We start from the raw sequence: 26,995 nt of genomic DNA on the forward strand, positions 1-26,995 counted from the left end.
ATATGTACCTAACATATTACCTACTCCATCCTTCTTTTTAAAGCCAATCTGTTTAAAAAAAAAACAGCATATTCTTACTTATTTGTGATCAATATTAATGCATTTCTGTTCTTTTTGCTACAACAAAATTTGCTAAGACAACTATATTCTTCTACTCTCAGCGGTAGGAAGTGTGTCCACGAGTCGGTTACAGTTCTCTTTGCATCGGCCCTCATTCCTCTTTCTTCTTCTTTATTGGGGTCTGGGACTTTAATTCTGTGGTTAATGTGCAAGAATGTAGCCCTTTCAGTAACCTTTTGTGTTGTTTGTGTTGTTCACAACACCATAGTCCTTGTCACCTCTTGACCTTCCAATGCCTCCTTATCAGGTCCCTAATTACCACAAATTTACCAGAACCACAAATTTCATGCAGAGGCATATTTCTGATCTCAACTGAACAGCTTTAACCTGCACACAGACATGTTCTAAATGTTATGCACACACACATTCTGGTTTCCTTGTTTTGTGGGGACATTCCTTAGGCGTAATGGTTTTTATACCGTAGAAACTGTATATTCTATTCCCTAACCCGAACCCTAAACCCAACCATCCATCGCAGAAAATTTTATGTTACTTAAGATTTTCAATAAACTTAATTCTGTTTGATTTATAAGCTTGTTTTCTCATGGGGACCTCAATATGTCCCCAAAAGGTCAAACAAATACTGGTATTCCTATTTTTGTCCCCACAACATGATAATTACCAGGTACACGCACGCACGCACGTGCACTCACACACACACACACACACACACACACAATAATATGCGTTTATTATGGACAAAACTCCATATATAACTCAATGTACAATGTAGAAATTAAGCTCTATTTTTGCACAGGCCTACAAAAGGGTTAATAGTGCAACATGGTGATCAACAGTAAAAATTACAAATTTGACCTCTTTGCAAATGGAAAAACCACCAACATTCAAAAATGCATGATAATAAAATGTCATGGCTTTGTAATAAAAAAAATGCCGTTATAATGGAAGTCAATGGAGCAAAAACAGCCACTATAATGATTGAGGCATTTGAGGGAGAAAAAAATAAAAACTGATGCTTCACAAAAACTAAAAATGCATCAATGTTTTTACTTATATTTGACATGCGACTGTGAAAAAGGTTTTAAAAAATCACTTTTTATATTGAAAATCAGTCAAATTGTGTTTTTTCCCCTTAAATCAGTGACACCACTTAGAACTTTGCAATTAAAGAGTTAAAATCATGGACTTTTTGTAAAGATTTGGTAGTTTTGATCAGTACTGGGGTTGATTAACAGATTTTCATGCAAAACAATTTGAAAAAATATTCATCTGATACATGTTACAGCCGTTTAAATTAGTGAATGTTTTCATCCACAATTAAGGGTTAAAACAATTCAGCATTGGGTCAATTTTAACCCTGCTTTGTGTTCTTCTGTCCAGTATTTACCAATTATGGGTCAAAAATAACTCAGTCATTTTTAAAGTGCAGGGAACACACGTGCTGACATATTAATAGAAAAATTGTGATATAAAAATGTATAGCTTTAATGCATTGTAAGTTTCTTTTGACAAGTGTCTGACAAAAGCCTAAGTGTAAACAGCAGTTTCACTTTTCATATGGACTAATTTTAAAGAATGAAGTGTTTTATGTATCATCTAATGTTTTTTTTTTAAAGATGCTACTAAACTAAAATAATATCTTGCTGTTAGAAAACATTAAGATTAAAAGATTGTCTATCTTTGTTATTTAATAGATCACATATGCTTCACTGCTTGTGTTAAGGTGAGAGTTTGTTTATTTTCTCATGTAACGTTTCTGGAAAATGTTTGATTTTTTAAAGATTGATCAATTCAGTTAACTTCTCATAGCCTCTGTTCTGCTTTCTACTTCTTTATTCGGGTCTGGGACCAATGTAGCTCTTTCAGTGACCTTTAGTGCTGTTTGTGTGGTTAACAACACAGTGGTCCTTGTCACGTTTTGACTTTCCAATGCTTCCTCGTCAGGTTTACCACAAAGTCACCAGATTTTAGTTGCAGAATTTCATGCAGAGGCATATTTGCCGATCTCAACTAAACAGCTTTACACAAACGTAAACTCATGAGAATATGTGTGGGTTTTACATGGAGTGTGGTTGAACCACACGTACACTTACTTACATCTCCATACACACTGAAACATATCAGGGCTCAACATAAACGACTGCCCGGTGGCCCAGGGCAACCGTGAGAGACGTTCGGGCCAGTAAAAAGTATTGTCACTTGCCCGATCCGGCATTCATCAATGTATATTATTTAACATCTTGGAAGCAGACGTTTACTTGGTTAAAACATGATGAAAGAAACGATGCAATATTTTGCACAGTTTGCTCTCAGTTTACAGGTAAAGCAGAAAAGTTGGGAGCCTTTATTCGCTGGAACATGTCTGTTGTACAATTATATTTGACTTTTGAATAATAATTTTTTTAAATATGTACCACTGACATTTTTTATTGTAGCCAGTGAAAATTTTGGCAGGGCAAGTGAAAACCTGAACCACTGGCCCAATCGGGCCAGTATAAAAAATTATTTGCGTTGAGCCCTGCATATATTAACATGTTGACAGGACTAAAACGTTACATATCTACATATTAACAGCTTAGTTCCTTGAATGTTTCCAATGTTCCCAAAAACGTTCTGCCAACATGAAAAGTGTCCAGTTTTTAAATGTTTCTTGGCTGTCTGAACGTAACAAAAAGTTTACATTCTATAATTATAAAACGTTATGACAATGTTTTAATGTTCACACAATGTTTAAAACAACTGTTTTCTATATTTACATTTTTGCTTGTAAATGATAAAGAAACATTCCTTTTATAACTTGAAAACTGTTATAAAACATTCTTTCTGAATCTTCTGTAAAACATAATTCAGTTATTAGGTATAGATGTTGATGTTTTATTTCATTTAAAGTCACCATTATGGTGATCGGTGTTTGTTTTAGTTGTACACAACCATTGACTTAGAGCTTACTAGTTTTTTAACCTCTTCAACCCTGAGGACCCTGTCCCGGGTCCAGAATTTCGTATTTTGACTTAATATAAAATATTATTTTAATCTTTAATGCTCCGTCATGGACCCCAGTAACACATATGAGATACTGTTTGAAAGCTTAGAGTCTCTACGTTCTGCAGATATGCATCACCTTGACATATATTTTACTGTAAGAAAGTTATTTACACTTAATTTACACTATTACCCCCCCCCCCCCCCCCGATATTTTTTTTTATATCATTTAATATTCACATATTTCATATTTTTCAAATATGACAAACATGGGCAAGTCTTACATCAAATGAAAGCTCTCATTCTCAGGAATAAGGCTTTTTGTTCTATTATCAACACATATCCAACAATCATCGAATGAATAATAAGGTAAAAAATGATCTTTTATAAACATATGTGAAACTTGAGTGTGAACTGCCTCAGATAGCACAGATAGCCACAAATGATACATCATCTTTTATCTTAGGTCCTTCTCTAAACAATGAATCCATTCACAGCATTTTCTTTGGTTGTGTGCATATATACTCCCTTGCTATTTATTATATGTGCAAAACAAAAAATTAATATTTATATGAAAAATGTATTTTCGCACCCTTCAGTAAAATAAGAATAACTTTTGAATGCGACATGCTAAAGAGTTCATTCTTTTTTTGGGTGTTTACTGTCTGCTGCTGATAACAACCAGAACTGTCTGCAGTCTGCTAGAGCACACAGAACCAGAGTTATACACTATCAAAGACAGTATTTACAACATAAAAAAAGAAAATTAGGTGTTTCATCATATGAAAAACAACATAAATAACAAAATTGGTCACAAACAGCAGCTTTTTATGTAACTTCAAAGGGTTTTCTTTAAAATGATATAAAGAAATTGCATTTATTCCACTGTATGTGGTTATGGGGACACTTCAAATGTTTTTAGGCAGAAATTGTATACAAAAAGGGTATTATTCCTTAAAATAACTTTAGCATAGATTATGATAGAGAAAAAATTCCTTTTTCCACTGTAAGCTGACAATTGCTGGAATCAAACAAAACTGTCTGCAGGGACCTGAGATACACAGGGCCAGAGTTATATACTTTCAAATAAAAACTTTAGAAAAAAAAACATCAAAAAGCGCCTATTTATTTTTGTGTTTATTAGAGGACTGATATCACATACAACCATGTTTAGCACTTTCAACAGTGTTTTATGTCATTTCAAAGGGTTACCTGTAAAAAGATACCAAACTTTTGTATGTAAACCTCTGCATGTGGGTATGGGAAGCTTTTGAAATTGGGTAGGCCAAATCCAGGTAAAACTCGCCAAAATAGCTTCAGGGTGGAAGAAGTTAAATCAGGGCTGTGTCCAAAATCGCTCCCTATCTCCTGTATAGCGCACTATATTTGGTGTCTGCCAACTTCATTCCATACATTTGTTCACTACTTTTTACCCACAATGCAATTATCAATAAAATGGTTAAAGGGAAATCATACAGCAATCTATATTGTATGAACTGTTTTTTCCTAAATAATGCCTCTTTATTAAACTTATTCAGAAAAGCCTATTCAGTTGAACAATGGCTACCCATATGTATTCTTTATGTACAGATTTCAACTCCTAATTCTCTTATGAGCCAACACAGATCTCACAGTGACTCTTAAGCATATTTAATTGTCATTTTATAACTCATTACATACACTCCACCAAAATGATAGTTCATATTGTTTTCAAAATTTATTGTTTAAAATTGACTTATATAGCGCTTTTCACAATTGTTCCTTGTTCAAACATGGAGTAGAAACAGAAAACCAAAAACAACGCAAGCATGAGAATTTTTGAATATAGTTTAGAATGAAGTACATGGATGTATTCAAATGTATTTACTAAACAAATAATGTAATAATTAATACTTATGAACTAATGAATTTTTGGACCATAATAATGAAAGCAGTATTGTACAAAAGAAAAGTTAAGCTACTGTCAACCGGTAAGCAAGCCAACAGTGGGGTTAAAATAAGAACACACTCATAGAGAAAAAACCCTTCTCGGGAGGGCCATTTCTCAGCTGCACTCCATAGTTTTTCTGTATAAAAGCAAGCTAAAGAATGTGATTTTTAATTGTTATAATAAATGCTAAAGAAAGTGTCTAGACAATGATGAGGTGTTACTTATTGCATTAAATATAATTCACGCAACTGTTACAGGACATAACTGTATTATAGAATTTAACAAAGCTGCAAGGAACGATTGGGGGGCACTGTATGGGAAGTCATCAGTTGGGCAACATGAGGATGGGCACCAGGCGGGCCGGGTCTGGGATGAGCATCACGTCAAACTGGAATTGCGTCTGTTAGTCGGGTCTGTCATATTGACATTTTGCAGGATCATTTCATTATATGGTCTTTGTGTAATGGGGAAGAGATGTGTTTATTAAAAAGATAATTAAAATGAACACATCTGGACTATATTATTTATACTTTAAAAGGCAGCTATACTGTTAGGTTATTTTATTACTCAAGTTTTTGTAGAATTGTAGAAAAAAATTCAGAAAACTTAAAATACAAAAGACTTTAACAATTGTTCAAAAGTGTGTTCATGTGATTTGATTTTATAAATACATTTAGTAAAATTAATGAATACATAATAATGGTACAATCGTGATTATTCATCAGACATATAATTGTCCCAACAAAATCTATAATTGTTGCATCCTAAGTCTGGTTGATTCACTTTCTCTGTGAAGCTCCTTTTGACAAAGCTCTCCATTCCAAACGCCTCTTTTCTCCTCTTAGTGTTTCTGCTTTTCATCTTCTTACCTTTTTCCTGTTTAAAAATATTATCAGATGCAACATCAGTGTCTGACCCTAATGCTCTTGTAAGTGAATGAACAAAAATCCCCACAGCCATGCTACAAAATCTAGTGGAAAGAAGAGTGGGGTTTAAATAACAGCAATGGGGAAATAAATCTGGAATGGGATGTTCAATAAGCAATGTAATTAAAAAGGTAAAAAAATGATCCCAAGCTGGTTACTGTATACATTTGGTACAAATATGTACCTTTGAGACACTAATATGAACGCTCTATATGTGCAATGGTGTACTTTTAGAGAGGGTATCGCCCCCGTGAGAGCTTGGGACAATTTTGTGACTATTTTGTAGTGTATACAGTATGTGTGGTGGCCAGGGGTACACATACTTTGGGTTGTATAGTGTAGTACAAAACGAATACAGTATGTTTGCAGAAACATACCGTAGTTTTGACAGTAACGCCTGCCACCCTCGGAGGTGCAGTGCAACTCAATCTCCGATCGTTCGAAGATTTCCCTTAAGATGAAAGAGGGGTTACATTTATAGGTGTTGAACTCGTACTTAAAGCTATCCCATGTATGATCTTCATATCTAATGTAGATGTAACGATGGATTTTCCTTCTTTCCCTATATGATTTAGTGCAGCCAGGATTGACACGTGTATACTAGGGAGCAGAATGATATGTTCCATTAGAAAAGCAGTGATTTAATTAACATGAAAAGTTCAGATTGTGCAGTCAATGTACCAAAATGTCTTACCTCTTGATTCTGGGTGGCAAAGTACCAGGTATAAGGAGTCTGATTCACGACTGAAACCCGTACACCCATTTTTCAGGAAATTCTGTTACATAAAACATTGATCGGTTTTTAACAGTGATGCAAGGTAATTATATTATTTATAACTAAATGTATCCCATCTCAGTGGCAGGGGAGTATTAATAATGTAAGAAATGTAATAATATAAAATTTATAATGAATTAAAATAAATTATTAATAATAATGTAATAAATAAATAATGTAATAAATATACAGTATTGTTATATACAGTATTATTATAGAAATGCCTGAAATGACAGGAAGAACACCGGTTAAGATACATCATGTTTATTGTTTTCTTGTTTTACCTGTCAAACATCTTTCTTTGGATGTTTTTAGCAGCAGGGTTGCTATATGCTCTTATAAGGGTGTACTACTAGTCTGTCTCTGCACGAGTGCGCCCTCAGGCTTGTGTAAATGTCAGTTTAGCTGACAACCTCAAACCTTTTTATAGCATGCCTCAGATTGCTTTTAACCAATGTATAAATTGTGAAATATATGAATGCTGTCTTTGACTAAATTCTAATTTTGTGGGCAAGACAGACGTTTGGGTGGGCTTAGCCCAACCCTGCCCATGCCTAAAACCGGCCATGGTGCCTGGTATCCTGAAATGTTATCGTACCTTTCAGATTATCCTTTCCTCGCATTGTCTTAGGTTTAGGTGTTAGGTAGGGTTAGAAGGGGTTATGTTTTCTATGGGAGGTAGCAAAATCTGACAAGGTAGCACAAATCGACATCGGACAGCATCATACACATTTGTCACAAGACTGCCACCTAGGGGTGACTGCTTTTCTTAGGCACAGCTGTGTGTGTGGATTGTCCTATTCAACAGGATGAATGCATTCGCGTCGCCTGGTCCACAAATGCACATCCTCTTTTTTATGCATGCACAAATTCTGAAATAAAGATACAAATAATATCAATGAATTCACAAATATGTCTCTGTTTGTACAAATCGATGCACACCCTACTGAAGCTGGTTTTGCTGGTGTAGCAAGCTGGTCTAGCTGTGTTTTGGTCACTTTTTAAGCTGGTCTAGCTGGACTTAGCTGATCAGACTGGAAGACCAGCTTACCCACTAGCTTGACCAGCTTTGCAGGCTGGGAGGAACAGCTTAAACCAGCTACTGCCACCTTAAACCAGTTAAAACCAGATACCAGTTTATGCTGGTCCTATCTGGATTTTTCAGCACGTAGATATTGAATTTAGCAGACACAAAATAAAAGAAATTTGTTTGTTTCATTCATTAATAGCTGTTTGCAGTTTTCTGTTCTCATTCCTTTGAGAAACCCCTCCTTATTGTTATGAGTTTGGTAAATAATGACTGAAGAGTTGTGTTTTTTAATATATTAATGATTAAGTGGTAACTTTTGTAATAAATAAATAATTATAATATTATATTATTATAACTAATTCTTATTTATTTAATCACTTTTCCTTAAAAGTTATCATTAGTAGTAACTACAGTGTTAATTCAGCAGCATTTACCATTAGTTCTGCATTAGTTTCGGTGTAACTGTAGTATGAAACAGTAAAGTGTTACCTGAAAAGTTACGCTTCCCCCACTTGACAAATAAGTAGCAAATAGCCATACCTGTGGTAACAGTGCTGAAAACTCTGCTTATATTCACAGAAACACCAACTGAAGATGACGAGATGTATATTGAAACTTCTTCAGATACACCAACAGTTGTTCTGCCGAGTTTATCAGTGACAACAACTACGTTCGGCATATATGTTCGTACAAGAACGCGACTGGCGCTCGTGCTCGTTATAATGCGGAAAAGGTGACATTTCTTTAATTTTTGCAACAAAAAATCTCCGTTTTGTTGAAGAACCCGTTTGTCTTCATTGTAACAGTAGTAGTTTGCTGTAAAACGACGAAGTGAAAGTGAAAGTGCAAGTGATGAATTCCACACGAGAATTGACGTCACCTTTCCACGTGACCACGCCGGAGCACGCCCTGTTGAACATAGATATGTATATAAAGGCTAGATGGCTCGTCCGCGCTGATGGCCAATTGAGTGCAACGTCCGCATTTTGGCGGCCATCTTAGGACAGGGCGCTCGCTCACTCGTAGCATTGAGTTTTAATGATGCAGGTACTTTTAAATGACCATAACTTGCTTAATTTTTTACCGATTTTCAAACGGATTGGTTTGTTATAAACGTCAAAGATGTACCTATGACACTGAATACGTATACTAAAAATAAATAAAAAATTCATGAAACATGTTAAAGCATCCAGAATTATAGCCACGTTAATAACGTTTGTAAAAAACCAAACCGTTTGTAAATCCGTCAAGAATTCAGCAAGTTACGAGCATTTTAGTTGGCGTATGTCACTCACCTTCCGTCCACAGCAGCAGGGAGCAGCACTATGGCAGCACTGACCTAAGATGGCCGCCAAGTGACGACACAGCTGACTCCGCCTTGAGCCATCTAGCCTTTATATACATATCTATGCTGTTGAATGGCAAACGTTCAACAAAATGGCTGGTTTTCATAGCGGCTGCTGCCAAAATGCCAGTAAAACTGACTATTATCATCTTAAATTGAATTTAGTTGGACTTGATAGAAGAGGTGGACAATACTTATAGTTACAGTAGTTACATTTTCCAAGCATTTGTGCTTTACTAATATTAGGGTGTTTGTCTTGGGAAAATTTTTACTTAACTAAATTCTAAAGCATATAGAATCATACTGTGTATTATTTTATATTGCATATAAAAATGTATTTAATACCTTATAACATTAAAATTATGTACTTTTACTTGAGTAAAAGTATGTTAATGTACTTAAATTTTTAATGTAAATAAAATCTTGTATTTATGAAATGTAATAGAGTAAAAATTATGATATGCATTGGAATGTATGTTTTCCAAAGAAAGACACTGATAAAATACAAATACTTGAAAAAATACTTTTAAGTAGAAAGTAAAACCTCTGCTTGATAGTGACCCTAGCAGCTTGTCAACCCACCTGTGGTCTGTGGATGTCGGCATAAACGATAAATTTACTTCTCCTGTCTGTGTTTTTTGGCAGTCTGTAAAACAATAGTAATAATAGTATAATGCTATAACAAGGTAGACACAGTAGGTACAGGAAGTTTATTAGAGAAAATACTAAAGTATACTATTATGGGATATGAAATAGTTTATAATTAATAAATAATTGTCAGTGGAACAAGGGTTACCCTAAATTGGTGGAAAATGCAAGATGGTAAATTGACTTTGCCTAGAATAAATGTTGATCATAATGGACAGATTTCAACTCCTGCATACTGTATTTGTTATTATGAGAGGCTACAATCATGTTTATTATTAGGCATATTCACTTTATAATTTATAATTAACTTTATATCTTTATAATTTTATGAAACGACTCATTAACAACCATATGTGATAACACAGACATATGAAATAGCAAGCACACAAAAATTTTGAGTTTTTGAGAAGCAAGAGTTTATAATCCAGATTGTGGAGTGCATTGTATTACAGTTTGGTTCAACAGACTTTGTTTTAACAGACTTTGAAAAGGTAAGAAAGAAATAATTATTTTAACAACCTTTGATCTGAAAGAGTCTTTACAAGGGAAACTAAAATTGGTTCTTATATGGCATCTCTGCCAAAAACAGTTTTAGCCCCTATGTTTAGGAGTGTAATTTTTTTAAACACAATAATTCTAGACATTTTACTAATACTGAATTTTAATGATTAATGATTCAAATTTTCGAAATGATCTACCAACACAACAAAATATCTTTACTTTCTATGTAATTTGTTTGTAGTAAGTACTAATTCAGTTGCAGAAATCAATCTTTTTTTACTTTTTAAAATGATCATCTTCATCAACATAATTTTATCAAGAAAACATGTTTTTTAACACTAGACATTTTCACTTTAATGCTTCCAGAAGCTGGCTGTACTCCGCAGTTTTAACGTCCTCGTGTTGATCCTGAGTCACCCACTCATCCAGACGCTCAAGCTGATTCTGATCCAGGATTCCCATGCGGCTGTACTCGGACACCAGGTTTCTGTACCCTGCTTTGTAGTAGCCTCGGATACCATCATCCGACAAAATTTGACACTGGGACAGAATGCTTTCACCTGGAATTACACACGAGGATAATTAAATGTAGCAACATGACAGTTCACTGACTCTTGGACTATCAATTGTGTAAGCCTTTGTATTTTATCTTTTGTTGTATTTAACGTCTTGTCTTGTGCACTGCAACTTTGTCTTTCTCTAGTTTTTCTCTACTGGAAACAAATCATAGTGTTGTCTGTAAATCATGCATGTTTTACAGGCATAACAGCCCTGAGTTTCTTACCTAAAGCGCTTTTAAGCTTTTCTGAAGTAAACGGATGATGCAGAATCAAGCAGCGTTTTAGCAGAAGCTCCACATCTCCACTAATCAAAGTGTCTGATAGAAGTTTCCTGTAAAAAAGGAAATGTTAAAAAACAGACTTCACCCATTTCTTAATTTTTATGGCAAAATCAACTGCGTGCTTAACGTTTGAAATGATGCACTTAAAATTATCACGTTGTGGGGACCAATTGTCCCCACAAAGATAGGAATACCAGTGTTTTTGTGACCTTGTGGGGACATTTTGATGTCCCTATGAGGAAAGAAGCTTATAAATCAAACAAAATGATGTTTCTTGAAAATGTGAAGTACCAGAACGTTTTCTGTGATGGTTGGGGTTAGGGAATGGGGTAGGTAAGGGGAATAGAATATACAGTTTGTATAGTATAAAATGCATTACGTCTATGGAATGTCCCCACAAAACATGGAAACCAGAATGTGTGTGTGTGTGTGTGTGTGTGTGTGTGTGTGCGTGCGTGCGTGCGTGCGGGTGGGTGTGTGTGTGTGTGTTTGAGTAAGAGACCTTTATCAGATTAAACTAAAATAAGTAAAAACAAAAGGAAGATATTGAGAAACACTGTAAAAATTTGCTGTAATTATGCTGCTGGTTGCCAGTAATTTACTGTAAAAGATAAAGACTGAAAATGTTTCAACTTAAAACAAACTGTTGCCAGTAAATAACATAAATGTAAAATCTACAGTACGTTACTGGCAGCTAGTTGCCAGTAATACTGTAATTTCTACAGAATTTTTTTTCAGTGTAGAAATAGGGTAGAATATTCCACCGTCGAACAGTGCAGGTTCACATGGTCCTATAATCTGAGATTACTGGTGAAGTGAAGCTGTTCACATGATTAGAGATTAGAGGAAGAGTCATCAAACTCTTCCAGTGCTTCACAACAACACTCTCACAGACTGCTGAGACAAACAAACTCACCGGCTCTTACATCTTTTACATCCAACAAAACCCACATTATCAGAAATACTGTGGTTTATTTTGTAGCAGTTGGTCAGCCCAATGGCTTTGCTGAAATCCGGCTGGCTCTGGAGACAATGTAAGTGGCAGACATGTTTACAGATATTTAGAGTATAAGATATGCCATAAATGTAACAAGAACACCGTTTGGACTTGAAAATAAAATTGAGTACTGAGTAAAATTTTTGAATATGATTTTGAGAGTAAAATTTTTATTTTTTAAAAGTGACCTCAGAGGATATGTAGATGAACTGATGAAAGGACAGAGACTGTTCTAGAGATTTGTTATGAAACTCAAGGTCTGACAGACACTGTTTACAGTAATCCTCTTACTTACTGTGTTATTATAGTACGTACAGTAATGGTTAGTTGTAAGGGACTTCTAGCTGACCTGTGCTTACCTAGATCAGGGGTTTTCAAACTGTAGGTTGGGACCCACTCGTGGGTCGCATAGTGGGCAATGCTGGGTCGCGCAAAGCTGCAAATACAACAAAAACAGATCAGTCTATCTAATGAAAAGCAATGTCAATGATTGTGATGTTATGCCATTAGATATTTTGATATTGCAATTAAACTTACATTTCATTAATAAAATAAAAAGGAAAATAAAAATAAAAAATGTGTCTTTCCTTGTATTTACACTTGAAAATAAGTTGGTGGGTACCAAACAAGCCGACCTCCAAATGCAAATCACACATTAGTGTCAAATTTGATAAAAATAAGCACATTCAACACAAGTGGTTCGTGAAATAAAACGTTTGGGAACCCCTGGCCAAGACTTTAAACAGCAGAGAAAATTAAGAAAGAAACTGCTGTAATTTACAAGATATGTTATTAAAATAGCAGTGTGAAAATGGAGACACTTTACAATAAGGTTGTATTTGTTTACATTAGTAAATGCATTAGCTAACATGAACTAAGAATAATATGTTTACAGCATTAATCTTAGTTCATGTTATTTTCAACATTTACTAATACATTTTTAATTCAATTGTAGTTTTAAAAACAGTTGTAACATATGCCCAATAAACTACATGATTAACTGTATTGGCATTAACAAATAATAAAAAGTTTTTGAAAACAGTGTTACCCAAGTTAATCATATTTTAGGTTTGAAATTAATAAAGTAACAATCTGACCTTGTCCTTTTAGCTTCAGTTCTCAAACGCTGGAAACTGAACTGGTGTGACCTGTGGATAGACGGGAGCTTCATGTTTTATAAAACTGAAAGCAGAAGAGACTTTGAGACCAGAGTGAATCTGAAGCCCACCTGTGTTAATGTCAAATCTGGACTGGAATGTGCAGGTGAGAACCATTTGAGTGTGAATTCATTTACATGCATTTGGCAGACAATTTTATACAAAGCAACCTGTTTGCTATCCCTGGGTTCAAAATCATAATCCTTACCACTGAATTATACAGAAATATTCAGATTTAATATTGCTCCACAATAAACAGTGATGCTGACAATGCAAACCATTATTTTTTTTTTAAATTAAAACAAATGGAAACCTATATGATATATAATGCAGCTTGGTAATGTTTGAATATAAAGTTGATGTTTATGTGGGCAGGTGTGTGTCCACCTGAGACTCATCCAAGAGAGAATCTGCTTGTGGTTCATGTGAGGGATGGTTCAGTGCTGACCCTGTGTGCCAACAGTGAAGATGAGGCCCTGTAAGTCCTGACCTTTGACCTTCTAACCCAACCCCTCCCACAAAAAAAGCCCCACCGAATGATTTCTATCTATTTTTTTATTCAGAGCCTGGAAACTCACTATTTTGGAAGCTAAAAGAAATCCTGTAAGTAACTGGTTGCTTGCTGTATTTATTCCTTATTGTACAGCATGGCACAACCAAGGTCATATAGTTTCCTGGAAATTCACATACTGATAAAATGTATAGGTTAAATCCATATGAATTTACATCAGTTTCTGCCACAGGTTTACACTTACAATCCCTGTGATGATACTTACCAGACTGTTCCCATTAACAGCCACAATGCGGTGTACATTATGCCAGGAGAAGGTTGTGGAGGTAATATGCAAGCACTCATCCTATATAAAGCGTTTGTTTCATACATCGACAACTACATATATATTTAATCCTTTTTGAAAGTATTTGTATTACAAACATAACTGAAAGCCATTGGATGTCTTGAGATTAGTATTGCACACACACATCTATTCAATATTGCAAGACTGTAAACTTCTCCATAAACCTGAGACATTTCAGCTGGTTTTTACCTCTAAATCTCCACAGGAACTCAGCATGTGTGGGTGCACAGAGACACTTACGACAACAACTTTGGAGAGCAGATCGCACTCGGTCTCTTAGCTGGAATGGCTGCAGGTGCAGCAATGCGCTCACTTCTGTGGATGCCCTTCTGGTTCTGTTAATGGCCAATCAGACATCAGAATGATCAAACCTCAGTGATAGCAAACTACTTTCTTCTTGCATATAAACATGTAAATATTAGCATATACAGTAGCTGTGGTTGTTTTAAACTCAGTATGGATCAAGTCGTCAGCTAATGCATACATTTTGTTATACAGTAAGCATTCTGGGTAAATTGCTTGGTAGCATGCTTAGTTGATACGTGATTAGTTCAGTTAAACAATGGCAATAATTCTGTTAGCATAATGATTAAGCACACAAATAAGTAGCCTACAAGAAATATTTCTTTGCTGCTATGATTTTTTTTTAAATATAATGTATTTATGTTTGTCCATGATATATATTCTGTTGGTCAGGTACGAATTTTTATTTATACATTTTCCAGGAATATTGTAATTTTAAATTACATATGCATGAGGTTTGTGAATGACCATAAGACCTTTGACTGCTCTCCAATTGTAACTTTCCTAGAATATGAGAAACAAATACATCAGGGTTTGGGAAATGTCTTTGAATTACTTAAGGGGACAGAGAAACCTTGAAAACTCTTTTGCAATCTATAAAACGTTCAAACTTTTTATTTAAAAATAAAGGGACACTCTACACTTTTTTGAAAATAGGCATTTTCCACCTCTCCTAGAGTCTAACATTTGATTTTTACCGTTTTGCAATCCATTAAGCCGATCTCCGGGTCTGGCGGAACCACTTTTATCATAGCTTAGCATAATCCATTGAATCTGATTAGACCATTAGCATTGCGCTCAAAAATGACCAAATCGTTTTGATATTTTTTCTATATTACATTTAAAACTTGACTCTTCTGTAGTTACATCGTGTACTAAGGCCAGAAAATTAAAAGTTTTCTATGCCGATTATTTTCTGGAACTCATTGCACCTCCTGCAGCCATGTCACGGCAGCAAAGTCCTTGATTATTACGACAGAATGAGAGTATAGTTCCTAGCCATATCTGCCTAGAAAATCGCAACTTTTAATTTTCTGTCGTTCTTAGTACATGATGTAACTACAGAAGAGTCAAGTTTTAAATGTGAAAAATATCGAAACTCTTTTTTGGTTATTTTTTAATGCGATGCTAATGGTCTAATCAGATTCAATGGATTATGCTAAGCTATGCTAAAAGTGGTAGCGCCAAACCTGGAGATTGGCTTTTCACTTTGTATTCAATTTACATTTACTCATTTGGCAAACACTTTTTACAAAGCAACTTATTAGTGCATACCTTAGGGTATAGATATTTATCAGTATGTGTGTTTCCTGGGTTAGAACCAATGACCCATAACAAAAAATGTCCTTAAAAAAACCTCTGTAAATATTTACAAACAGTACAAAGAAATAAATCCATGCACAAAAATGTTTGTAGTTGCAAAACAGAATTTTATTATGGATGACTCTGAATGCTGGTATACTTTAGCAGTGCAAATAATGAGAGTCTGTGTCAAGCATCGCTGCAAAACAGTTCTGGTTAAAATCCGTTTGAAATGCATCAAGTAGCTTTAACAAAACTAGCAATGGTGAACGTTAACTGGTGGAAAATGAAAGCAAATACAAACAACACTGCATTTGTTGAACTTTAAAAAGGATTAGATCAATTCAGTGCAGTTCGAGGACAAACATATTACTGTATGTAAAAAAAGCCGCCATGTTTAATATCAATAGCATACGTGCCTATGATTTACAGTATGCAAACAATACAGTGTTTTAAAAGAAAAAAAGACAGAGAACAAATAAATATTAGGGTTCAGGGTCGATTCTGCAAATCATAAAGGCAAACAAACTAAATCTAGTGTATCAAACATCACAAATCAAACTTTACAATGCTAATAAAAAAAAACAAATCCAGTGGAAGCCCAATAAATCAAAACCTTCAAGGCATGTCTGAATATTATCTATTAAACTGAATCTGATACTTTCCTCAATATACATACTTCTCTGAAATAACTGTATTTCTCTTAACTAAGCTATAGGCTTTCTAATTTTCCAAATTAGAAAAAATAAGCTTGATAAAAATGGCATCCAGGGCAAACATAGCCAAGAGAAACTGGATGCTCAAAAAGAAAGAGAGCTTGGTTCACTTGAACTCCAGTAAAATTTGATGTTTACGTTTTCCTTTCTTCCAACTCAAGACAAAATATTACGGACGTAACACACCTTTAGCCACATGTAATGAAATCTCATAAAAAGCACTACAGTGGCTACATGTTTTATTCCCAGATATTAGTTGTGTAATTTTATTTATTCAGCTCTTTTTTACTCCTATTCACATCATGGTTACATTAATATAAGTATTATTTTAATGTACATAAAATAGAACTGAGGCCTCTGTAGATACAGAAGCATAAACACAAATGACACTTAATAAAAAGTGTTTCGAGTGTGAACATTAACACCACGAAGGGTGCAAGAGTAACGGAAACAATTAACATCAAAGCAAGAGCGTTTTGGATTTTAAGTCATTCGAGTGAGTCGGCAGTAACCACAGAAACAAGGTTGACAGGCAGGTAGTGTTTGACTTCCTCCGGGTGGGCGGAGCTTCTGCAAAATATCCAGAGAGATGCTACGGGTGCGTTTTAGAGCATCTGAAAGGGCGACGAGAGACACGGCACACAAATAAGGTTCGACCTTCAGCAAGAACAGCCGCCTTCGCTGACCGGCTGTTCTGGAGGCTTTTCCAATTTTATGTCGATCACTGAAAGAAACTGAATTAAGGAAAAAAACTGATTTGGTAGACTTGGTCTGAACATTCTGTAGGGGGGGTTCAAGTGTCAACTTACATATGTTTTCATAAATCATTGTATAAATATAAAAAGTTGTAATGAAGTAATTATTCAAATTAAAAATCGACACCATGGAAAAGGGAGGATTTTCAAAAATTATAAAGATATAAACAGAATAATCTCGGCACATATTATACATTCATCAAATACTTTTGCTTTAAATCCAATCCTCAAGCCATTAAAAAAATACTGGTTTGTTGGCAAAATCCATTAAACACCACATCAATTTTTCAGCAAAGTCCTCTAAGTGCCTGTAAGATGAATGTAAAACGACAATGAATGACATTTAAACTCACGTCACTTGTGAGTGCTTGGACCTGAATACAACACGAATGTGGCAACCACATTTATCACAGCACCCCCTAAGTTCTGCAGTTTCTTTTTATATTATATTATGAATTTTATCATTTCCAGTGTTTTCAGTTGCATCTTAAAGGTATAGCGGAAGTTTTTACCAAATTTTTTTAAAGAACCGCCCAGCCCCTCCACTTAAAAAAAAAACACTGCTCCAGAGAGGGAACGCCTATTAAACGTGTGCACGAGAGAGAGCATGCACGAGCCTAGTTCTTCTCTTCGCTCTGTTTACAAGTTGCTGTCAGCATGTTTACCGTGTCTGCGCGGTGCATGACTTGTGCCAGGGCTAGCATCGCTAATCATAGCTTACATCTACTTTTACTAGCAGTGATTTTAAATGGATTTCTCCAAATAGCATGCCAAACTTTACCTGTCGAGTAGAAACTTCGCGTGGGAAGCCCAACCTGTGCTTTTACCGTAAAACTTCAAATAATAGCCGGGTCCCAAATAGACGCCTGTCTCTTTTAGACGCCTGGTGTGACGACAGGTTTGGGTAAATAAACGCCTGTCTCAAATAAAGGCCTGGTCTGTTTTTTAGTTTCGGGTTGTATTTAATCTTCTAAAACCCGTCAGATAGTCTGTTTAAGACAATTCTATGGTGCAGATTACACACGCTAAAGTTTTGATTACCTGTAGATGTCACGTAACAGCCGCAGTCGTTCCGTTACTCATCACTATGACAACACAACGAGCTTCGTCGCCAGGATTGAGGTGATGATGACAGTAGCGAAGAGGCAATCGGGAGTCGGGACTTTTCCCTGTGGGCCGGTAGTGTTTTGAGGCCGCTGATAATAGCCGGGCTTTCAGTCTTTTGTCATGCATGCACTCCCGCCACACATTGTATTTCTCGCGCGGAAACACTATTTATCATATTTAATATGCTGCAGCGCCAAAATGTATCTGGCCGCACTGCTCTCTCTCTCTCTATCAAGCCCGTCTTCCCTAGAGTTCTAGTCGAGCGAGCCAATACAAAAAAAGAGAAAGAGGCTACACAATAGCCAATCAGAAAATAGCACTGTTGTATCTGGGTAAGATTTCACGCAACAACCAATAAAAAAAACATATCCTTGTTTGCTATATTTATACTGCCAATAATTTAAGACTGTTGTTATTACACAAACTAATTTGTTAAACACATTCAAATTAAAAATAAAACGTAATATGTGGTAACCTCCTGCTGTCATGCTGGAACAATTAAATTAAAAGCCTGTCTCTTATAGACGCCTGTCTCTTTTAGACGCCTGGTGTGATGATAGGTTTGGGAAAATAAAAGCCCGGGCTATTATTTGAAGTTTTACGGTAGTTCACGCCAGATAGTTTTTCTCTTGCGACCCTCAGACATTTTGAAAAAACACGATGAGAACGCGAGCTTCAATGAATGGCTGAAACCGTAGACCACCACACATATACACCTGAAAGTGCGCATGTGCAGAAAGCGAACCTAGGGGCAAGCACGTATGACAGCCTTACATCAACATATCACCAGAATGATTGACAACTGGGATGACCAAAAGTCTAGATGATCAAAAGTCTAGATGATCCACCCGGAAAAAGAAAACCTTTCGCTATACCTTTAAGTGATTTTGCAACTGTTTACTACGTCTTGTCCAAAGAAGTGGATTTTTGCCAAAAAAGCTTGTATGCACTTAGAGGGTTTTGCAGCGAAAGACAGTCAAATTTGTTAATACCAATGAAGTGACATTTTTGAACATAAGGCATTTCAATAACAATAAGTATGTGAATGTATGCATGTGAACAACTTTGTAGGATACTGTCCTCTCTGCTTTTGTCCTGTGTGCTCTCCATACCAGGAAGAGCTGCTGCTACACGCCTGAACAACTAGTGATAAAAACAAACATAACAGAAAGAAAGTCACACTGTTAAAACTCTCAAAATATGAAAAAGGGGATTTTGTTTGCATACAGAAAAAGCTAAAATGTTTACCACCCATCTGTCTAGTCGCTCTAAATGAAACATCTAGAAATTTCCCAAGACATTAATTGACCAAAATATAATTTAATATAATTACTTCTGATTTAAAAAAATTGTACAGGATGAGTTAGATCTATCACACACAACACACTCACCTGTTTAACATTGTATCCGGCTTTAGCGCTAGTTTCAATAAACATTACATTAAGTTCTTTGGCCTTCCTCTCTCCTTCCTCAATAGAAACTTGCCTGCAAAACCAAACATGCAATCTTTACAACATGTAAACAGCTTCATTTATTATTCATATACATTAATGTAAAACCCGTAATTCCAAAACAGTACATTGTGTTTAAATGAATTCAGCAAACATATAGTACGCTTCCTAGGTGTTTCAATAGAAAATAAAAGCCATTCTTACAAACCTTTTATCTGCAAGATCTGTTTTGTTTCCCACCAACATAATGATGACATCACCTCCTCTCTCTGTTCGGACATCATCAATCCATTTAGTGGTCTGCTGAAATGAGTTGACATCTGTCAGGGAGATGTCAGAAACACTGGGTTAATTCAGGGCCACAGGAGATCTATGAAGAAAATCTAGGATCATAGACAGGGACACAAATCCAAGGCAGAAAAATAACACAAGGATAAAAGGAGAGGAAAGAAAGAAGCATCTCAGTGTTTAAAAGTTCATCACAGGAAGACATCTGTGGAAAATGTTCATCTGTAAAAAAATTACATCTGCATCTACTACATGTTATTTGTCTGTAAAATAATATAATAATATTTCTGCATCGACATGCATTATTGTAAAAATATCTCTGTATTGTGCAGTCAGGGTCCAAAATCACTGCCATAATGTACAAACCATTACACTGTATAGTTACTAGTAACTCAAATTTATTAAGTAACTAACATCTGGCATTTGAAAGACATACAGCACAAAACAAAGATGTCTGGTCCATTTTTAGCACTGCCAAAGACAAGAAACATACAAATTTAACAACAAATTCACAAAAAAGGAAACATAAGCAAAGAATGTGAAACTGAAAAGAGACATAAGACAAAGTAAATAAATAAAAAAAGAAATGGCGTTGCAATGACAGACATTCTTCCTTGTCCATAAGTTTTCCTGGGAGGATCCACACTCACTTGTGATGTCAAAGACTACCACTGCAACCGTAGAGTCCCGAATGTAGCTGGGTATCAGACTGCGGAAGCGCTCCTGTCCTGCTGTGTCCCAAAGTTGCAGCCGGACCTAAGCATTCATTTTAGCACCAGAGATCCAGAGGAGAGAGAGAGGGGGAGAAATGGGAAGAGGAAGAGGTAAGAGGAGGGGAACTGGACGCACAGCGGGTCAGATACCTACTTGTTATGTCGTAAACTACAACGGCAGCAGCAGAGTCTCTGATGTAGCTGGGAATGAGGCTACGGAAACGTTCCTGTCCTGCTGTGTCCCAGAGCTGCAGCCTGATCTGTGTGCGTGGACAAACAAAAGAAACGGAGGAGGATAAAGGAAAAAAACATGGAAATGAAAAGCTTAAAGAGAAATAAAATATAAAGAAATAGAATGAAATGAAAGGAATATGAAAAAGCAAAGTGGGCTGAAAGGTTTCCTCGGATGGGCTGCAGTTCTTCTGATGGGATCTTCAAGAAATGCTTTTAATGTAAGTTAATGAGGGCTGGGATGATTAATCGCGATTCATACTAATAATACCTGTCTTATATAAATTCTGAATTGATCCTGGACTCGCGTGTGTAATTGGTACTACTTCTTCTGGGGTGCATATTAAGTTTCTGCACGAAAGCGCCCTCTGCCTTTTAGGTAGCAGAATTTCACTATAATTCATTGAGAGGCATAGTAAGCAGAATTGCAAGATTTATCATTCCAGCCATATTAAATCTACCGAGAATATGCAGCATAATGTTAGTTTATAACATCTCCTACAGATATTATGTTGGTAAGGCATAATTCACAAGTTTATCACCCTAGAAAAGTTCAAAACGGATGATAAATCAAAAGCTAGGTCTTTTTTATTAAATGACTTAACTTGCAATAAATCTGTTTCTTAATGTAAATGTTTCTTTAACTGGGTTATGGTATGTAATGTATGGCATATGATTATGGATTAGGGTTAGATTAGATCTTTAAACAAGCTCATATTATCAGGACTGCAGATTAAGGTAAAGCTAAAGGGTAAAATTGCTATTCACGACAAGACAGCTAAATTCTTTACACAAGTAAGATAGACAGATAGATAGACAGATATACAGTACTTTGCTTAGGCCACCATGCCAGAATTAGATTTGTTGTTTTTGCAATGTTATAGTGATCATATATAATTGATTCTCAGTATCTTTAATAGAATACATCCAGAAAATACAAGAAATGTGAATGTAGTATTAAAAACTGTATAGAAATGTAAACTGATGTGTCACGTTTTTAGGATAAACTCCTCTTCCACTTGAGCAATAATTGCAAGCAACTGTAGGATCTCTTAAACCTAAATAAAATTAAATCATAATTATAAGGAAATTAGTCTTTTACTTCATTCTGCTCAATATGTGTTTAGTGCCAAGAGAGGTCACACTAAACACAGACGATACCTTAAAGAAGACATTTAGTCCTGAATTTTTTTTTTTACATATTTCCTGTATTTTCTGTTTGTATCTTAATAAAATAGATTGAAAAATAAATATGGATGGACATTAAAACTTCTAAAACAAAAAGTCTGGTGGTGATGGTGGCTTAAAACTTTTGCACAGTATTGTAGACAGATAGATAGACAGACAGACAGACAGACAGACAGACAGGAGCTGGGACAATGGACACACCGGTCAAGAGTGGCTCCTTTGTTTCTTATGTTAAAATTCATGTTAGCTTTTGACACCCAACAATATCCCAAATTTTCCACCATGCAGAGTTTTAACCGCGTTAGAGCTGTCCAATAGGCTTTATGCTCAGCTGCACTACTTCCTGAATTTCAGCCAGCTCCTTGTTTCCTGTCTGCCATTATTGGACAAACTGATTAATCCAGGTGTGCCTGACCTCAGTAGTCACAACAACAATAATCAGACACACCTGGATTAATCAGTTTGTCCAATAATGGCAGACAGGAAACAAGGAGCTGGCTGAAGTCCAGGAAGTAGTGCAGCTGGGCTTAAAGCCTATTCACTTCATACAGATATAAAACCAGACAAAAATGACATAGCCTGTTTTTCTTGGGTTAAAAAAACTCTTCAGCTTCACAATGTAAACAGCAAATAAATATTAATGTACTTTACAAATGAATGCATTAAGGTAAAATTCATGATAAGCGTATTGCAGTAAATTTGTTTGCAATATTTTAGAAAATTTTATATAATTTGCTGATCTGAACAATGGAAGTTACAAAATTTGAATAAATACGATAAAAATTTAAATCATTCAACAACAACATTACAGAGAATAAAATGTTTTAAGGATTTAAACAACATGTATAACGCTTATGGTAAGAAAACATCGAAAGCTTGTGTGCATTTATTGGTAGGATGAAAACAACTTACTGTTCTGTCCTCGAGATACATTGTTTTTGACAAGAAATCAATTCCTATTGTGGCCTGAAAATTAAAGAAAAAATTGATAAGAAATGTATGTTCTGGCACACAAAATTCTACTGAGTTTTTATGGTCAGTGTAAACGCAGACCTAGTCAAAAATGCAAAGAAAAATATTACATTTTTACTGTACATCATACTTAAAATATAAAACAATCTGTTTAAAGTAACAGAATTGGGACTCACCTGGTAGGTATTGTCAAAACTGTCATACATAAATCTGGTAATCAATGATGTCTTCCCCACTGCAAAACAAAATGAAAAAATTAATATCATGAGCTTACTATTACAACATGACATCTGTATATCGTGCTGACATGCAGATTACAAATGCAATCTATTTACATTTGTGCATTTAGCTTTTGCATTTAGCAGCATTTTATCCAAAGCAGCTAACAACAGGTTACAGTATACATTTTATCGATGACCAAGAATCGTGGTTCTTGTCTGTTTTGCACAATTTAATAAAAATTACATTTGTGTCCACCCTTTATAAAACAACAACTAAGATATTCTAGCAAAAGTCTTAAAATAAATGATGAATTACAAACTTCAACACATTAATCACTGATTTTAAATTGACACATGTAGTGCACATGCAATAGATTTAAAGGCAGGTGCATGATCTCTGAAAGCCAATGTTGACATTTGAAATCAACCAAACAAACACGCCCCTAACCCAATAGAATCTGGACCTTCTTTTGATAGACCCGCCCCATACATATGCAACCCAGGCAATTATGTCGGTCAGTAGACACGCCCCTTACTGCTGATTGGCTACAAGTGTGTTTCGTTACTCGGCCTGACTCCACTTTCCAAGGTTTTTTTCAAAAATCATGCACCCCGACTTTAACTAAAAATAGCACATTGAATAAACACATAGAAAGATGTGTATGTAAATACATGCAAATTGCTTTGAATATCTGTGATGTAAATCTTCCATTTAAATTTGCAAAATACAAGAAAAAGGCTAAACAATTTGTACATGCATCTAGGCCTAATAATGCTGTAAAACAACAATTACACTTTCTTTATTATTTTGTCTAATGGCTGATTTCCTCAGAGTTTAAACTCTACCATACACATAGCATAAGTTACATTAGCTTTATTTTTTAAAAATTGAAAAAAGTATTTTATTTATTTACACTTCCAATAAGTAGTTTATATTTTTACACGCCAGTGTTGTCTCTGGCTTCAAAATATTTAAAGTAATGTTAAATACATATTATTTATTAATATTTTTTAACAGAAATATCAAAGATTTTTTAACAATAGCCAGGAAAAATTTAAAGCACATATTTGCTGCATAACAAAGACATCCAGCGTAAAATATTACTGACTTGTGGATCATTTTCATACTATTCTTACTGCTTGACAAACTTTCGACAAGACTTGCTGACTAACAATGTTAGTCAAAGTACATCATTGAACCAAATACATTTTAACATATGATGAACAGATCTATGTAATAACAACATTACACAACCTTACAGGAAAAATAACAAGACTCACTGGTCCAAGACTCACTGATCTGAGTCATGTAGTCACGTGTCAAGACTTACAGTTTTGTGACAAACACCTGTAGTGCATCTTGTTATTGAAAGTGACAGCTCAAACATTAAACAGACAGTATAACCTCAAGTTTGACTATGTTTTGAAATGAGAGTGTACAAAAGTAGAAGTACAGGCATTAAAACTGAACCATAATAAGATGCCTCTACAACCCCTCCTTTACACACACGCGCACACACACATTCCAACACATGCTCATACATCTCAGCACAAACTCTCAATTATAAAATGCACACGCATCCAAATACACACACACAAAACACACACAATCACAATCTAGGATACACACTCCAGAAAACATTCAAACTCTCAAATGTAAACTAGACATGTAAACACACTTTTGGATATAATGTTACACATCCCATAATCACAGAAACACACTCCAAAAAGATTGGCATTCCTAGACATGCGCAGACACACACATATCTCCAATATATACACAAACTCCAGCGCTTCTTGATACACACACATACACACAATCTTAGACATACACATATAAACACATGCATTATAAAGATATTCAGACAAAGAAAGAGAAAATAAATGCAGGAACAGACAACTCACCGCTCTGTTCTCCCAGAAACACCAGCTTGAATTTGCGGAGAGGGTTGCCGAAATCTCCTCCTCCAGACATGCTCTCGGTTCCGCTGAGCCTAACGACTGTGTGAATGTGTTGCTATAACTTACTAAATATTCCAACTAAGAAAATGAATACGAAATATCCCGTTGTCCCTAATTTAGCTCGGTTTGGGGGTCTCAAACAGCCACCCGTTCAGGCCAAGTTCTTCCTCTCAACCTAACATGATCCGTGATTGACAGCTAGGGTCAGCCAATAGAGATTTTTTACTGTGTAATGAACTGACAAGCATCCTACAAGTTGTCAAATTATTTACTTAGCAAATATTTGATTTAAATTTTGTGCTATGCTTTTTTCTGCATAAATATTTAATTAAATTTGTTATTTTATAATTGTTATTGTATAACACTGCATCATATTTGAAATGATTAATCATTTTCATGTTTATCTTTGTTCTTATATTTTATGCTGCAATACATTTTATTAATACTTTGCATAGTGCTAGATAATAAATTAGTATGACAATGTTTTTAATGTATGCTGTTGACTGCCTATATTTGGATACATTTATTTCCTGTGTTGCTAATAATGAATAAAATGTTGTTGTCTTGCTCAACTGTATCATTCGGACACTCCAAATGCATTTTATTATTTTTATTTTTTAACTAGTCAAAATGAATTTAATGAAGAAAATTGCAACAGTTTATAGACGGAACCGGCTAAGCTGGATGTTGACTATATATGGTAAGAAGGCGGGACGTTTATCACGCTAGATTGAGCTCCTCATACGCCACGTCACGTTCACAAACGTCACTGCCCAGCCTCAGCACGTTTTGTCAACCCTTGTACTGAGTGCCAAAATATACTTTTATTTGTTAGCTGTATTTAAACCAAATCATATTGGTCTCACATTTTATGTTGAACCATTTCACAACAATTTTTAAATAACCTATGCATTGATCCTGTTTATTGAGAATGAGGAGATGTCGTCACGACACAGTGCCCCGCCCCCAGAGACCGAGTCATCCTCCCCTTTCCACCATTTTGGGTGGTAACCCGTCAAACTCGTTCATTGTTTGTATTGGTAGTAGAGGAGTTGTCGCGCTATTTTAGAATGCCTGGAAAACACTGCTCTGTAAAAAATTTGCACCAGTGTCTCCCACGATTGCCGTGGAAAGTCTAGGGACCATTTGTTACGGTTTTTTCGTTTCCCTAAATGGAAAAAGTTTCAAGGAGAGTATGTCTCCGATGTGACAAGACGACGTCGGATTTCTTGGGTGGATGTAAGAAGAAAGGACATTACTTTTGACCGCATCTCCGAGTCGATGAGAGTGTGTTAAAACTCATTAACATACAAAATAATATTCACCTTATATTCAATAAAAAAAATTCATCTGCCTGCATTGACACTATTTTTGTACTCTTTTACAAAGACATAAAATGTACATCACTGCATGTAATACATTAACGAACATTATATATATCACTACTTCATTTGAACTTAACTGAGCTGGATGATACATCACTGTTTGATCCACAGAAGCAAACTTTGTTATTTTCCTGTTATTACTGTTAAGCTGCTTTGATACAATCTGGATTGTAAAAAGCACTATATAAATAAAAGTGACTTGACTAAAGGTGAAGCAACTTACCTTTGCCAGTACAATGTTATTTTTCACAATTTGAAGGCTTGTAACGTTAGATGACCAAGTCGCGCACCCAGCCGCAGCAGAATGTTTCGTAGCTTTCCAATGACTTCA

General features: G+C 35.4%; 2 protein-coding genes and 1 long non-coding RNA gene across 5 annotated transcripts; 1 reads left to right on the forward strand and 2 right to left on the reverse strand.

The window, feature by feature from the left end:
• Nucleotides 1-4,141: 4,141 nt before the first annotated feature.
• On the reverse strand, nucleotides 4,142-8,555 carry LOC135742708 (uncharacterized). The gene is made up of 4 exons (XR_010530123.2): nucleotides 8,265-8,555; nucleotides 6,614-6,695; nucleotides 6,297-6,519; nucleotides 4,142-5,869 (listed from the first exon to the last, which is right to left on the reverse strand). It is a non-coding gene; the product is annotated as an uncharacterized lncRNA (long non-coding RNA).
• A 3,501-nt stretch (nucleotides 8,556-12,056) lies between these two features.
• plekhb1 (pleckstrin homology domain containing B1) lies at nucleotides 12,057-14,564 on the forward strand. Of its 2 annotated transcripts, none has more exons than XM_065256862.1 (6): nucleotides 12,057-12,093; nucleotides 13,167-13,319; nucleotides 13,589-13,691; nucleotides 13,777-13,816; nucleotides 13,957-14,050; nucleotides 14,276-14,564. In XM_065256862.1, exons 1-6 carry the CDS (start codon nucleotides 12,057-12,059, stop codon nucleotides 14,410-14,412), a joined length of 564 nt encoding a protein of 187 aa, XP_065112934.1. In that variant the 3' UTR covers nucleotides 14,413-14,564. The 2 variants fall into 2 exon arrangements, with proteins under 2 accessions (XP_065112934.1, XP_065112942.1); XM_065256870.1 differs by having other exon boundaries at nucleotides 13,957-14,041.
• A 1,218-nt stretch (nucleotides 14,565-15,782) lies between these two features.
• Nucleotides 15,783-25,476, reverse strand: rab6a (RAB6A, member RAS oncogene family). Of its 2 annotated transcripts, none has more exons than XM_065260578.2 (8): nucleotides 25,223-25,476; nucleotides 23,273-23,331; nucleotides 23,037-23,090; nucleotides 20,643-20,748; nucleotides 19,913-20,024; nucleotides 19,645-19,738; nucleotides 19,330-19,396; nucleotides 15,783-17,115 (listed from the first exon to the last, which is right to left on the reverse strand). In XM_065260578.2, exons 1-8 carry the CDS (start codon nucleotides 25,290-25,292, stop codon nucleotides 17,051-17,053), a joined length of 627 nt encoding a protein of 208 aa, XP_065116650.1. In that variant the 5' UTR covers nucleotides 25,293-25,476; the 3' UTR covers nucleotides 15,783-17,050. The 2 variants fall into 2 exon arrangements, with proteins under 2 accessions (XP_065116650.1, XP_065116649.1); XM_065260577.2 differs by lacking the exon at nucleotides 20,643-20,748 and adding an exon at nucleotides 20,860-20,965.
• Between the last annotated feature and the right edge of the window lie 1,519 nt (nucleotides 25,477-26,995).

The sequence above is a fragment of the Paramisgurnus dabryanus genome, chromosome 10, assembly GCF_030506205.2.
Source record: "Paramisgurnus dabryanus chromosome 10, PD_genome_1.1, whole genome shotgun sequence".
Taxonomy (NCBI): domain Eukaryota; kingdom Metazoa; phylum Chordata; class Actinopteri; order Cypriniformes; family Cobitidae; genus Paramisgurnus; species Paramisgurnus dabryanus.

What these genes read in the sequence shown, in the direction of transcription:
- plekhb1 (XM_065256862.1), top strand. Translation starts at nt 12,057, where the DNA reads ATGGCTTTGCTGAAATCCGGCTGGCTCTGGAGACAAT. An exon ending in CGGCTGGCTCTGGAGACAAT is followed by an intron (nt 12,094 to 13,166) that starts GTAAGTGGCAGA and finishes TTGTCCTTTTAG; the next exon opens with CTTCAGTTCTCAAACGCTGG. An exon ending in TGGAAGCTAAAAGAAATCCT is followed by an intron (nt 13,817 to 13,956) that starts GTAAGTAACTGG and finishes TTTCTGCCACAG; the next exon opens with GTTTACACTTACAATCCCTG.
- rab6a (XM_065260578.2), bottom strand. Translation starts at nt 25,292, where the DNA reads ATGTCTGGAGGAGGAGATTTCGGCAACCCTCTCCGCAAATTCAAGCTG. An exon ending in GTTTCTGGGAGAACAGAGCG is followed by an intron (nt 23,332 to 25,222) that starts GTGAGTTGTCTG and finishes TTTGTTTTGCAG; the next exon opens with TGGGGAAGACATCATTGATT. An exon ending in CCGGATACAATGTTAAACAG is followed by an intron (nt 19,397 to 19,644) that starts GTGAGTGTGTTG and finishes TTTTATCACTAG; the next exon opens with TTGTTCAGGCGTGTAGCAGC.